The following is a 14,428-nucleotide window of genomic DNA, read 5'->3' on the forward strand; positions in this document are numbered from 1 at the left end:
TGAATACTTTACACATGAACACTGAGTACTTTCCTGTTCTTTTTTGTCAACATCATTAAAAAGATTAAAACTTTTAAAGATTCTTCTCAAATTATTTGTGTATGTGTTTTAATAATCACAAATGTGGTTCTGTTTATGACCATCCTCTCATTTACTAGCCTACCAGCTATATTGTTTATTTCATTTTGCTGTGGTATATGCAAATACGTGATCATTAATACTCTTTCCAGTTGATCTCTGAAGCATTAAAAACAGAATAACAGAAGGACTTTTTTAAATTTCACAAGTTTGCTCCTAAAATTGCATTATTCATACAGGAAAGTTGCTCGACCCATGTTTAGTTTTATAACTGTGTTTAATATTTCACGATTTCACCATTTACTCAACCCTGAGTGGTGGTAATGCTTTTTGCATTAATGATGATGATGGCCCATTTCACTAAGGGGGCAGGAGAGAGTGTTTGCATACTGTTATGCGTGAGTAGTCAAGCACATGTTGCGTGATGCTCATGCATCTGAGAGCCTACACCGATGCTAGCAGCTCTGTGAGGCTGTACTTTGAGCTAAATGCTAACATTAGTTTGCTAATGTGTTGCTGTTTAGCAGGTATTGTTTGCCATGTTCACCATCTTAGTTCAGTTTGTTAGCATGCTAACACTTATGCTACACTAATGAGCACAGAACACAAAGTACAGCTGAGGCTGATGGAAATGTCTAATGATGATCACCAAAGTTGTTATTATTCATCCTCTGGGGACTACGAATGTCCCTAAAATTTTTCAGTGCAATTCATCTTTTAGAGTGCTCCAGTGATGACGTTTCTGGAGGCCGGCATGGAAGTTAGCATCGCTGTGGTTCCCTAATCAAAAACCAATTGGATTTTGGATTATTGCAGAAAATAAGCTCTGTGGCAAACAAACATTTATGATATTCACACATTTTGTTCAGCAAGATAATCTCCACAAATGAACACCACTTTTATGATATGTGAAGGCTAAATGCAATCGCTATAAGTAAAAAGCTAACATTAGGCTATGCACAAACTACACTACTACTACATGACTTAACATCCCTACCCCAACGAGGCTGCAAAGTTGTGTGATGATGTTTAGCCACTTTTTAGCAACACCATTTTTAAGACACAAAAGCTACAGAATTCACAAGGGTATTAATTGTTTTAATTGTTGTTCCTGCACAAAGGCTACAACTCATCACTACAGACATAATTTGTTCTTGATCTCAAGGAGGGAAAATTCCAGGAAAGCACACTCAAATTGCCTGTACTGTTGGCTATTGTGTACAGTTATGGTTACAGTTTAATGCTGATTGACTGGTTGATTCCCACCATTTACTGAGCCGTTGCAAAGTTGGGTGACTAGCACTGCACTGGTCAACTGGTGGCTACCGTAGCATTCTGAATAACAGAAAGCAAACATTACTAATAACATACAGAAACATTGTGTGCAATAGTCCACCTTCCACCTTCCACCTTCCACCTTCTCTTTCCCTACCTCTGTTTCTCTCTCTGTGGCTATCAAACACACACACAAGAGGTAGGGAATGAACGCTGCTCACCTGATCCCCTCATCACTATGGGTGACATTAGATCCTAACCGGGGAAAAAAGTCCAGTAAATAGTAATAAGTAATAAGCCCATATAAATTTCAGTCATTTCAATTACGTTATTTATTTGAAAAAGTATTTAGTTGCATGTCTAGTTCCTGCAAAAAGTGGTGGAATTACAGTAACACATTAATCCCAATACTGATCCTAAGAGTCCTGCTGCTAGCATGGCTAAAAAGCTTCTTTGTCATCATGCCGTTTAACTAAAAGGGGTTGACCAGGTGGATGCTTTTTATAAAACTGCAATGTCTATTCCTGCATTGTTTTTCTCAGATAAAGGACCAAACATAAATACTGTGTAGACAGATCACGTGTTAGAGTGAATGTTACTCAGCCGTGGAGCCGCAAAGTAGCCCAAGCTTAAGCTCTGCCTTTTGCCAGAATAGCATGTTCACATGTAAACTGGTAGACCAAAACCCAAGCATCGGTTTCACTTTCCCCTGCAGGCTGATCAGAAATGAAACAGCTCTTTCTGTTAGCGGCCACCGGGTAACCCACAACTCCTCCAGCTGTGTTGTCACACTCTTCTATAAGAGCAACAGACTATTATCCTTGACCCTTCTATTCTAAAGGAAACCTCTTCACAGTCATTTCAGGATAAACCATATGTTTGCACCATTGTGAAACAAAGGCAATCAGTAAACAGCTACCAAGCACACATTATAAAAGATGGAAGATATGTGTGGTTTGAGAAAACAGGGAAGTGATGCTGGCTAATTATACAGACGGGGGGCTAACCCTGCCACCTGTTACTTTCATCTCATCATCTTCGAGCTGATCATCAATGTTACGCTTCTTTCAGTACTTGATCCAGCTTGACAACAGGACTCATAGCAGGACCTCGTCTCACGTGAACGATGTTCTTCCACCAGGCGAGTGTCAGTTATCTTGTTATCTACACTGTATTTCATTAGAACTGGTCCAATTTCATTAGAACTGTATTTATAAGTAGTGAAATAGCAGGTTGGCTTTGATGAGAAAGACTGTAAACAACATGCAGGGGTGGAAAATGAAACGCTAGCTTGTATCAGTTCCTAGTTGTATTATGAAGTGGCATTTGTACATACCTTACTCAAAATGTTGATTTTAGCATGTGATTCTTGTGTTATGTGTTTTCTCAGTCACTGTATAATCAGCTTTCCAGCTCCATACATTTCTCATAGAACTGCCTGTATTTCTGTACAGATTTATGTGGCGCTCCTGGGCCTGTGGTGTTGCTTCTCCACATCAACAGCTAGCGTTTCTTACCCCAAAACCCTGCCATGTGATGTCAGCGAGGCCAACAACGGGAGCATGGTGACGGTAGACTGCACAGAGAGGAGCCTCAAAGACATCCCCCGTGGCATCCCCAGAGACACTACCAACCTGACGCTCACCATCAACCATATTCCTAAATTAAACTCCACCTCCTTTCGCGGTCTGGAGAACCTGACTGAGATTGACATGAGGTGCAACTGTGTGCCCATTAAAATTGGCCCCAAGGACCGCATGTGCAATGAGAGTGTGATAATAGAAGAAAACACCTTTACCAGCCTGACGAACCTGCGAGCACTGTATCTAGATGGTAATCAGCTCTCTAGTATACCAAAAGGCCTGCCTCCAAATCTGATCCTGCTGAGTTTGGAAGTGAATCACATTTATAACATTTCTAAAGCAAACCTCTCTGACATCAGAAATATTGAGGTGCTTTACCTCGGTCAAAACTGCTATTACCGTAACCCATGTGATAATAACTATACTATAGAGGACGATGCATTTTTACAGCTTAACAATTTAAAACTGTTGAGTCTTAAATCAAACAACTTATCCTTTATTCCACATCAACTTCCCACAAGTCTGAAGGAATTGTACCTTTACAACAACAAAATCCAAGAAGTTACTGACGAGGATTTCAAAAACTTAACTAACCTTGAGATTCTAGATATTAGCGGAAACTGTCCTAGATGTTACAACGCTCCTTTCCCATGCATCCCGTGCCCAAATGATTCCCCTATGAAAATCAGCAAGGATGCTTTTAAAATGTTGACAAAACTAAAGACGCTCCGCCTGCACAGCAACTCCCTGACATACGTGCTGCCTAAGTGGTTCATCAACATGTCAGACCTGAGAGTTCTCGATCTCTCGTCAAACTTTTTAGCAACAGATATAGGATACACAAGCTTCCCACAATTCCTGGGCAAACTGGAAGAACTGGATCTTTCATTTAACTACGAGCTTCAAAGGTACCCTCAAACGCTGAGGCTGAGCTGCAGTTTCTCCTTACTCAAATCCCTTCGAATTCTCAGACTAAAAGGCTATGTGTTTCAGCAGCTGGAGCCAGAGAGCATTGCTCCTTTGATAAAGCTCACAAAGCTGGAGGTTGTAGATCTGGGGACAAACTTTATTAAAATGGCAAACCTCAGTATTCTGATGGAGTTAAAGAGCTTTCAAATAATCAGCCTGTCTGACAACAAAATATCCTCCCCCTCTGACAGCCAAGATGCTGTTGGTTTCTCTGGGGGAGAGCCCTTGCACTGGTCTCCCATGTCAGCTGCAGCTCAGTACGGAAATAAGGAAGTGAGAGAGATTCACTACTTCAGATATGATGAATATGCACGCAGCTGCAAGTACAAATACAAAGAACTTGGAACTGTCACATCCTTTGTCAACAAGAAATGCAGTGAGTTTGGAAAAACCCTGGATGTGAGCAGGAACAACATATTCTTCTTGCATTCGAGATTTTTAAATCTAACAGAGCTGAGATGCCTCAATCTGTCTGGAAATGCAATGAGCCAAAGCCTTAATGGCTCTGAATTTACTTATCTGACTAATTTAAAATATTTAGACTTCTCCTGGAATCGGCTGGACCTGCTCTACTCAACTGCGTTTCAAGAGCTGAAAAATCTAGTTGTCTTGGATATAAGTAACAACAACCATTACTTTGAGTCTGAGGGCTTGACTCACATGCTTAACTTCACTAGCAATTTGAAAAAGCTCAAGATATTGCGCATGAACCACAACAAGATCTCTACTTCCACCAATACAGAGCTGGAGAGTCAATCTCTAGAGAGGTTAGAGTTCAGAGATAACCGGTTAGATATGTTGTGGAGAGACGGGGACACCAGGTATATCAATTATTTTAAGAAATTAATTAATCTGTCTGTCCTTGACATCTCTCATAACAACCTCAATTTCATTCCGCCGGGAGTGTTCAGCGGTCTGCCGGACAAACTGTCTGAGCTCTACATCAAAAACAACAAACTAAAAGATGGATCCTTTGATTGGAAGAAACTACAACTGATACAGTCTTTGGAGGTCTTAGATCTCAGTGGCAACATCTTAACTACTGTTCCAGCCATGCTGTCAACAACCTGTCCCAAATCTCTCAAAAAGCTCCTTTTACAGAAAAACCAGATTGTGGAACTCACCCCAGATTTCCTTAAGGATGCCTTCCACTTAAAACATCTTGATCTTAGTTTTAATCACATACAACACATTGTCAAATCTAGCTTTCCAGATGATGTCATGGATCAGATGGACATGCTGCTTCTGCACAACAACCCATTCCTGTGCACTTGCAACGCCACTTGGTTTATCAAGTGGCTCAACAGCACCACAGTCACCATCCCTAAACTGGCCACGGATGTTACTTGCGCTAGTCCAGAGGCGCAAAAAGGTCATCTTGTGATCTCGGTGGACCTGTTGGCCTGCCAGTACAACTATCTGTCAATCATCCTCTACACCCTCATGACTACCCTTGTCCTCAGCTTCCTCACCCTGTCAATCTCCAGCCATCTCTTCCTGTGGGACGTCTGGTACATCTACCACTTCTGCAGGGCAAAGCTCAAAGGTTACGGCCGCCTGTACTCCCAAAGCTCAGCCTATGATGCCTTTGTGATATACGACAAGGAGGATGCTGCGGTGTCAGAGTGGGTGATGAAGGAAATGTGCCCTCATCTTGAGGACAGCGGAGACCGTCAGCTCACATTGTGTCTAGAGGAACGGGACTGGATTCCCGGATGCCCCCTGATAGACAACCTCTCCAGGAGCATCAACAACAGCAAGAGGACCGTGTTCATTCTCACCAACAGGTATCTCAAAAGCGGCAACTTCAAGACGGCTTTCTACATGGCCCACCAAAGGCTAATGGATGAAAAAGATGACGTTATCGTATTGATCTTCTTGGAGAAAGTACCTTGCAATTCAAAGTACCTGAGATTACGGAAGAGACTGTACAAGCGCTCTGTGCTGGATTGGCCAACAAACCCTCAAGCCCAGTTGTACTTCTGGTTCAGCCTAAGAAGTGTATTAGCAACTGAGAGTCACAAACAATACAACAACCTCTTCAAAGAAACACTGTAATGACAATGAACTGTCATACTTAGTTCCTCCTTTCTTTAGCACTGCTCTAAATGTACTTCTGTATGTAAATAACAATGTGTGAACTTTGAGCAACCCATTTAAATGTAAGAAAAAGAATATTATTGTAATTTCAATGGCTTATTGTGTGCTAATTTTAGATTCCCTGTTTACTGTCACTCAAAGGGGAACTGGCTGCCACTCTTTGCCATCTCCACAGATAATTCTAATTTTCTGAGATGGCAACAAAACTGCTATCATATGAAAAGGGGAAATGAAAGAAATGCACTTCTTCAATTCACATGCTACTTCTGTCCCAGAGCCTTGCTCTGAGAAGTTTGTTGCAGTTTGTTGCTTACGTTGGACTTCAGTAACGGGGGGAATTTTTAAAAAAAGTTTGCTGTATTTTCAAGATTAAGAAAACAGAGATTGAGTGGGGGGATATTTTGACTTGTGGAGACTTGTTGACACTCAAGACACAGACAGTTTTTTACATATACTCCATTTTCAGTTTTACCCAAAGGCAAAGTGCCATAAAGGTCATCTCTTTTTTCAAGGTTGTCATTGAAGAATCAACAGTGCTTGCGCAATGGTGAGTTTTATTGATACAAGTTTTTCTGTATATTTTAATTTTTTTGCTCAATGTACGACAGAGATTACATTTATCTGCTGGAAGTCAAATGTTTTACTCGTCAGATTTCTGCATGTGCTTTTTGATTGGATGTATTTGTAATATAATATGTAATGATTTTGTCCTTCCTTGATGAACTTTGCAGCACTAGTGCTACTTGGTGTAACTGTGTATACATTTATTTGACTCTGAAAACTCATTGAAAACTGTTGTGCATTTTTGATAATGTGGTGTTCTTTAGTAAATACAGTGCATTAAAGTTTACTCCAGAGTTATTATAGTTTTGCATTTTTTCATTCATTTTCATTTTTAATTTTGTCTTTAATTTTGTTTTAAGTTCAGTTAAGTTTCAGTAAGTTTCCAGAGTGGGTTTGCTTGTTTCAGTTTAGTTGTTATTGTTTAAAAATGTTAAGTTTTAGATTATATTTTATTAGATTCACTAGGTTTTAATTATTATAATATGATGGGTATATGTCTGGGGCAAGATTTAAGAAGTTTAGGTTTTACAATACAAACACAACACTCCTGTGAGTTGACAAATTTTACCAAATTGACGATTTCATTCATTTCATTTATGTTAGTTTTGTAAGTACACAATATTGTTAGATTTTGCTTTATTCTAACATTTTTACTTGTATTTTAGTTAAAATGTTTTTTCACACCTAGTTTTAGTTTAGTTTTAGTTAACTATAATAACCTTGGTTTACTCACAAAGAAACAGTATCAGTATCAGCACAAAGAATCAGTACTTGCTTTCATTTTTATAGAATAACAGCAGCGACCTGTCTGTGGGCAAGTGATTATAAACTTGTGCTGTGAGTGTGCGGCCAAACATTGCTCAAACCCATAAAACCTTATTTTAAATTCCAAATATACCATGCTTGTCAGGCTAGCATCTTGTTAAAACTGTCTACAATAATTCATAAGACATTTCCAAAAATATTTCCATTTGATGAGCATGCACCTACCTTTATGTAAATAAAGGGAAATCAGTTGCTACCTTTTGGAGGTAGAAATAACTTACTTTAAAAAAAAAAAATGATATGCAATAAAACACACCTTTGTTTAGCTCAATACACTCAGGGGGTTTGTGGCTACAGCTGTATTTGGTCTGGTATGTCCAGTAGCTTATAGTGGTTAATAATGTTTAGACACATATTGTTGCGTTTCTGACATTACTGAGTCAATTCACTTTATGACTTTATGACTTTTCACTATACCCGTGCTTCTGTTGCAGTCACTTCAAAGGGGAACTACACTAATATTTTAAAATTCATTCGTTATTCCTATGGTCTAAGACACTGGCCTTTAAAAATATTAGCACACATGAACAACTCTCTCCCAAAGTCAAAAACTAGTGTGCTAAAACTCACATTTATGATGTCATAGATGTAAAGTCTAGAGCTGCTCCAGTGACAGTTAATTGGGAAATATGTTACAGATGACACTGAGAGCACCCAGGGGAGTGTTCTGAGTGTACGGGTACATTTTCTGTTTCAGAACTAAGACTACAATTGAGTGAAGCTCATTTGGGTATAAAAAAGACACCGAATATTCTGTGAGTCTATAAAATCAGGCTCCCATTCATTGTCTGTGGAGCAGCTCCAGACTTTGCCTGATGACATTAAAAGTTTGAGACGTACTTGGCTTTGAGAGATAGTAACTCATGTTCACAAATACTGATTGAACTTTCCTAGGCCATGGAAATAACACATTTGAATTCTTAATTCAGGTGGTGTTCCCCTTTTAATATTCAATAGCCGTTGTTGAGCAACTGTTACATAGCCTGGCTGTAAGGAGATAACAGAATTCATAATTCAAAATACCCAGGGCGGTTATTCCAGTTGAGTGATATTTAACCTGCAGAACGCTGCCACCCTCTGGATACAAGTGGTACCACTCTGAACAGCTATTAAACATAAACCTTAGGTGCACATGTGAACACTGGAACAGGTTTTGGTTGCTGTAATTATTCATTCTGACTGTGTTTTAAAAGGTAAGTTTGTTTTTCTCCAATTTGGCCCCAATCTCCCCACATTTTTCTGTCCTGCAGCCAGCACCAGTACCAGCAAAACAGGCTACACTGTAGACACTTGAGGCATGTTTGCACCATCAATTTATGTTCACAGTAATATTAGCATTTATACAGGGTGTCTACAGATATCAGACACTTACATTACATACTTTATTGAGACCATTTCAAGTTCATTTTCAACCAAATTTAAGACTGATTTTTGGACAAATCATCTTTGTCTTGTTTAAGCATTGTGAGTTTAAAGGTACTTATAGTGCAGAGGAAGGTTTTATGTAAGAATATGGTCATTTGAGTGAATTAGATTCATCTACATGTTGCCAGTAGGTGAGTGCAAATAAAGTAAAAATTTCACAAATTTAAATCAAAGACTTTTTAAAGACCTTTAAGGCTTAATATTTATACATTTAGACTTTTTAAGACTTTTTAAGGACCTGCAGACACCCTGGTATAGAGCCCACATACTTTACCTGGGTGAATTAAGGGCTGGTAACCAGAGCTGGTGATTGATGGAACAGCGGAAAGATGAACCAAAATGTTTTTTGTGAGTTTCATTTGTTTCTGCTGACTTTGAATGATGTGCATTTTATAATGATAAAATTACTGTTTATTTAAATGGAGTCGGGTGAGTTTGGCAACAGCCATTTCAGGGTTGTTGTTTCTGGTCAATCAAAAGGGATCTAACTTTAACAAAAAGGTCGACCTCTGAAGGGTCCTGTCCATGATGCTGTTGGACACTCAGAATAATAATCTGAATTTGTCAGTGCCTAAAACAAGCACTTTGACTAGACATCAACTGAGAGTGCAAATATGCCTTGAGTGATTACATTGCAGCCTGTTTTGCCGGTAGCACTCTCACTCAAAACTGGACCAATTTCAAAAATTGCCGTCACCATTAGTCACTCAGACACAAAAACATGGTTAAAAAAAAGAGTCCAGGTTGAAAAATACCAAACTTATTCTGTTAATATAACACAGAATTCATTATGTATTATATGATGCAACATGACACTGACTATAAGTTAAAGTTGCTGCATTAAACTAACTCTATTGTTTGTTTACAGATTGTCACATGTTGGATGCACTTGCTGCTGTTCTGTTTGTGTTGCCACCATGAGATCCAGCCTGCTGCATGCAAACCTCTATGGATGTCTCAACAGTTCCCTTGTGATGTCACATCCTACAATACCTCTCAGGTCCTGTTTGACTGCAGAGGGCGTCGTCTGAACGCAGTCCCTCAGGGGATAACCAGCAATGCAACTGAGCTCGACTTATCAGAAAATTTAATCAAGAATATTTCGGCTGAGTCATTTCCCAACCTGCCGAGTCTGACTCGACTCGATCTCAGCTGGGCGAACAAGAACAAAGCAGTGATCATTGCTGCGAACGCTTTCAAAAATCTGACCAAACTGCACAAACTGAGTCTGACCGGCAACCGTCTGAATGAAATTCCCGGCAACCTCCCTCTTAGCTTGGAAATCCTCGATCTGAGCTATAACCAGATTATGTTTTTGGATAACAGTAGCCTTGTTGGCTTAACAAACGTGACAAAGTTATTGTTATCCAGAAACTGCTACACGTGGAATCCTTGTGGGAGATCTGTTACAATTATGGAGGACAGTTTTGCAGTCATGACCGAACTGGGCACTCTGGACTTGTCCTTTAACAACTTAACTCACGTTCCCAAAGGATTACCCCAATCACTGAGCGTGTTAATTCTGGCTTCTAATATGATACAGCAAATATCTAAATATGATTTTCTTGGACTACAAAATTTAAAAGCCCTAAAAATACAAGGGAACTGTCAAAGATGTCATAATGCTCCCTATCCCTGTGTTCCTTGCCAAAATGGTTCTCTTATGATCCATCCTGAAGCATTTCACAATCTAACACAGCTCGAGATACTGAACCTGGGAGGAAACTCACTGGACCACCTGAATCCCTCCTGGTTTGAGAGGCTGAAAAAGCTTAAACAATTGTTCCTGTCATTTAACTTCTTGCTAAAAGAAATCACTCAAGAGTCAACATACCTAAAATATATTCCAAAGTTAGAGAGAATGGATCTCTCGTTCAACTTTGCTCTCAAGTACTACCCTACGACAGTAAATCTCTCAAAAGAGTTTTCAAAACTCAAGTCACTCAGAACTTTGCATATGGAGGCTTTGGTCTTCCAGAATATTGGACCGGGCACACTTGAACCTCTGTATGAGCTCAAAAATCTGACTACCCTGAACTTAGGGACTAATTTCATTATTCACTCCGATTCCACCATATTCAGCAAATTCCTGAACCTGAAAACGATATACCTCGCAGAAAACAGGCTGTATCCCACTCCAGGGAAAAGTCCCCCATTTCAAAGTGATGGATACAATCAGAGGTCGGACCTTTCCTTTGCACCGCTCGTGAGACCCCATCCGAAAGATTTCGTTTATGAGCTGTCACACGGCCTTATCAAGAAGGAGTGCTTCGAATCTGGACGAGTGCTAATCCTCAGCTCGAATAATCTGTTCTTCATTTCTCCAAAGCAATTCGAGGGCTATGGAAATATTGCATGTCTCAACCTGTCAGGAAATGGATTTTCAGCGGCACTTAATGGAACAGAGTTCTCCTCACTGCCTAATCTGACATACCTGGACCTGTCATTCAATAAGATTGATCTGGCCTATGGCAACGCTTTCAAAGAACTACAGAAACTACAAGTGCTAGACCTCAGTAACAACCCTCACTACTTTAAAGCGTTCGGGGTAACGCATAATTTAAATTTTACAAGAAATCTGCCTGCTCTGAGGGTGCTGAATATGAGTCATAACTCCATTGACACATTAACGACAAAACAGATGTACAGCAAATCATTAACAGAACTTCAGTTTACAAATAACTATCTTGGGACTCTTTGGAAAGAAAGGGATGGTTCATATACGATGCTTTTTACTCATCTTACTAATTTGACAATCTTAGATATATCCCACAACAGCATTTCAAAGATTCCAGACAACGTTTATGAACATTTGCCACGTAACCTCACCAAACTACGCATAAGTCACAACAAGCTTAGTGATTTCAAATGGGACAAACTCCAGCGTTTCCATCAACTTCAAATGTTAGACCTGAGCTTCAATTCCTTATCTAACGTGACAGGTATAAACTCAAACGTCACCCTCACTTTGACTTTTCTTGACCTGAGTCACAATCACATTTCCCGCTTGGACAGTGGGTTTCTTAAGGGTGCAAAGAGCCTTACGACCCTTAGCCTTAACCACAACAAACTGACCATCATCAATCAATCCACCTTCCTACCAAGACCTGAATCTCAGCTTCAGACTTTGTTCTTGCAGAAAAATCCATTCCAGTGTACCTGCGATTCATTAGAATTCATTCTGTGGATTGAAAACAGTGACTTAAAGATTCCTAGATTGACCACAGAGGTGACGTGTGCTACACCAGCGAACCAGAAGGACAAAGTTCTGATCTACTTCGACATCAATCAGTGTGTCAATGACAGTGAGGCGTTCTTGAGCTACATTCTAACAAATCTCTTCATTATTGTTTTTATGTTTGTGGCAACAGTTTCTCACTTATTTTACTGGGATGCCTCCTATGTCCTACACTATATGAAAGCTAAGCTAAAGGGATACAGATCCTTGAGCTCATCAGACGGTGTTTATGATGTCTTTGTGACTTACGACACCAGAGATCCACACGTCTCTGAGTGGGTGATGAGGAATCTGCGTGTGAAACTAGAAGAAGAAGGAGAGAAGCATCTTCCTCTGTGTTTGGAGGAGAGGGACTGGCCCCCTGGTGTCCCTCTGGTGGAAAACCTCGCTCAGAGCATCCGATACAGTCGCAAGACCCTGTTCGTCTTAACAGAGGGCTACGTTAAGACTGGGGTGTTCAAGCTGGCGATATATCTCGCCCATCAAAGACTGCTTGATGAAAACGTGGATGTGATCGTGCTGCTGATGCTGGAGCCCGTCCTGCAGCACTCTCACTTCCTGCGCCTGAGGAGGAGGCTGTGCGGGGAGAGTGTTGTGGAGTGGCCCAGAACAGCTGCCGCGGAACCCTGGTTTTGGCAAAACTTGAGGAATGTGGTCAGAGTGGACAACCAGGTGATGTACAACAAGACGTATTCAAAGTACTTCAGCAGCAAGTGAACCCGACCCTGACTTCAAACTGCGGATTTTAACACATGGAAAATAATATCTGTTTTTAAAACTATTGTTCTACATCAACACTGCTTTGCTCCATCACCAGTTTTATCACTTTGCCTGGGGCTAAATAGAGGACAAATAAAGACATTAACCCTCTATGGTGCCGTATTGCCTCTTGGTAACATACCCATTGTTGTCTGTTTACACTCACACAATACTTCTTCAGTTATGCTGCGATGCTCTAAAAAGGTGCCCCCCTGGGGAAACTAATTGCACTGTCACTATCACATGACTCTCTGAAGGCCATGTTAAGTCCCCTTTTTGGGGGGCGTTCCTCACATGGTTTAGCTCCAGCATCTCTCTCTTTTTCTATTATTTTACAATCTGAAAACAACTGGATTCACAATAATAAATGAGTGGTTTAATTTTTGATTGTTTAATGTGCTTTATTTGATAATTAAGTTATAGAAAATTCTTAAAATGCATATGTTGCCTTGAAGTAACACCATATGTTTATGGATTCCCACCATGACATTTTTCTGTGACTGTGTATGTAAGTTTATATATTGTTCAAATGCATAATAATCATCATAACTAGTTTCAATAAAGTTCAGGCTATGAAACTGTGTAGTTAACAGTGCATTCTGTGAGTCCTCTCTGCAGAGCATACTGTTTGCTTGTATTTTACACATACTTTTCTTCCATTGACAGAATAAATTCAATATTATTTTGACGAAGAAGAAGGTAAAAAACATGCTCCCAGTTGATGTGAGTGAGGATGAATTAGGAATGTAAAGTGAGAAAATAAACAAGCTGCCATCAACTCAGCAGCTACATAACAAATGGCAGCAAGGCACAGTATGTCAGGAAAGACACACACCAGTGAAGAAGCATTTAAATGAAAAACAAATAATCAGACACTGAAATATAACTCACTATCTTGATTTGAGGAGGGTTATCATAGTCTGGTTTATGTGAAGTTTGATGACACTCTTTAATACATTCATTCCTATGGGTTGCTTCACAGTGTTGTCTCAGACAAACAACTTATGAAACGAGTAATTTTTAAAAAAAAAAAAAAAAAAATTTCTCTTTTATTTTAAATGGCATGAATTTTAATCCAGCATTAAGCCTGCAATTATAATCTTAAAGGTTTTTGAATATTTTCCATGAGTACTGGATAAGTGTATTGAAATTTAAACCATTTTGTTGCTTTAACATAATGTACCCCAAAGTCTTAATTTAGTTAAATCATGTTTACTTGGTCTATTGCAAGGGGGGAAGAACTTTTTTATTTTTTATTTTATTGTGTTTTATTTTATTTTTTACCAACTGGCATCATAATGCCTACCTCAGAGTAACAGTGATATTGAATGTCTTGTAAATTATTTTTCAAACCTTACAATATGTCTGTTATCTGGTCTCCATCTAACCCAGACAATATATTTAAGGTCAGAATAAAAAATGACGCACCCTCCTTTGTTTTATGTATTCACTGCTATTTTTTCTAGACTAAATTACCAAAGAATCAAAACAAAATCTCTCTCTCTCTCTCTCTCTCTCTCACCTGCAGTTCCCCATTTACACTTCCTGTTATGACGTTGTTTGACCACGAGGTGTCGCCCCTTGACACAGTTTCAATATGGCGCTTTGTGCA

General features: G+C 39.5%; 2 protein-coding genes across 3 annotated transcripts; both read left to right on the forward strand.

Moving 5' to 3' along the window:
- Positions 1 to 2,389: 2,389 nt before the first annotated feature.
- Positions 2,390 to 5,975, forward strand: tlr7 (toll-like receptor 7). 2 transcript variants are annotated; one of them, XM_049595175.1, is made up of 2 exons: positions 2,390 to 2,494; positions 2,808 to 5,975. In XM_049595175.1, exons 1-2 carry the CDS (start codon positions 2,480 to 2,482, stop codon positions 5,961 to 5,963), a joined length of 3,171 nt encoding a protein of 1,056 aa, XP_049451132.1. In that variant the 5' UTR covers positions 2,390 to 2,479; the 3' UTR covers positions 5,964 to 5,975. The 2 variants fall into 2 exon arrangements, with proteins under 2 accessions (XP_049451132.1, XP_049451131.1); XM_049595174.1 differs by having other exon boundaries at positions 2,393 to 2,500.
- Positions 5,976 to 5,989: 14 nt separating this feature from the next.
- On the forward strand, positions 5,990 to 13,394 carry LOC125900270 (toll-like receptor 8). The gene is made up of 2 exons (XM_049595177.1): positions 5,990 to 6,552; positions 9,688 to 13,394. The coding sequence occupies exons 1-2, from the start codon at positions 6,550 to 6,552 to the stop codon at positions 12,772 to 12,774; spliced, it is 3,090 nt and encodes a 1,029-aa protein (XP_049451134.1). The 5' UTR covers positions 5,990 to 6,549; the 3' UTR covers positions 12,775 to 13,394.
- The last annotated feature ends 1,034 nt before the right edge of the window (positions 13,395 to 14,428 follow it).

This window comes from Epinephelus fuscoguttatus, linkage group LG13 (assembly GCF_011397635.1).
Source record: "Epinephelus fuscoguttatus linkage group LG13, E.fuscoguttatus.final_Chr_v1".
Taxonomy (NCBI): Eukaryota; Metazoa; Chordata; class Actinopteri; order Perciformes; family Serranidae; genus Epinephelus; species Epinephelus fuscoguttatus.

Coding starts and splice junctions, on each gene's coding strand:
- tlr7 (XM_049595174.1), top strand. CDS start 2,480: ATGTTCTTCCACCAGGCGAGT. Junction 2,501..2,807: donor TGTTCTTCCACCAGGCGAGT/GTCAGTTATCTT, acceptor ATTTCTGTACAG/ATTTATGTGGCGCTCCTGGG.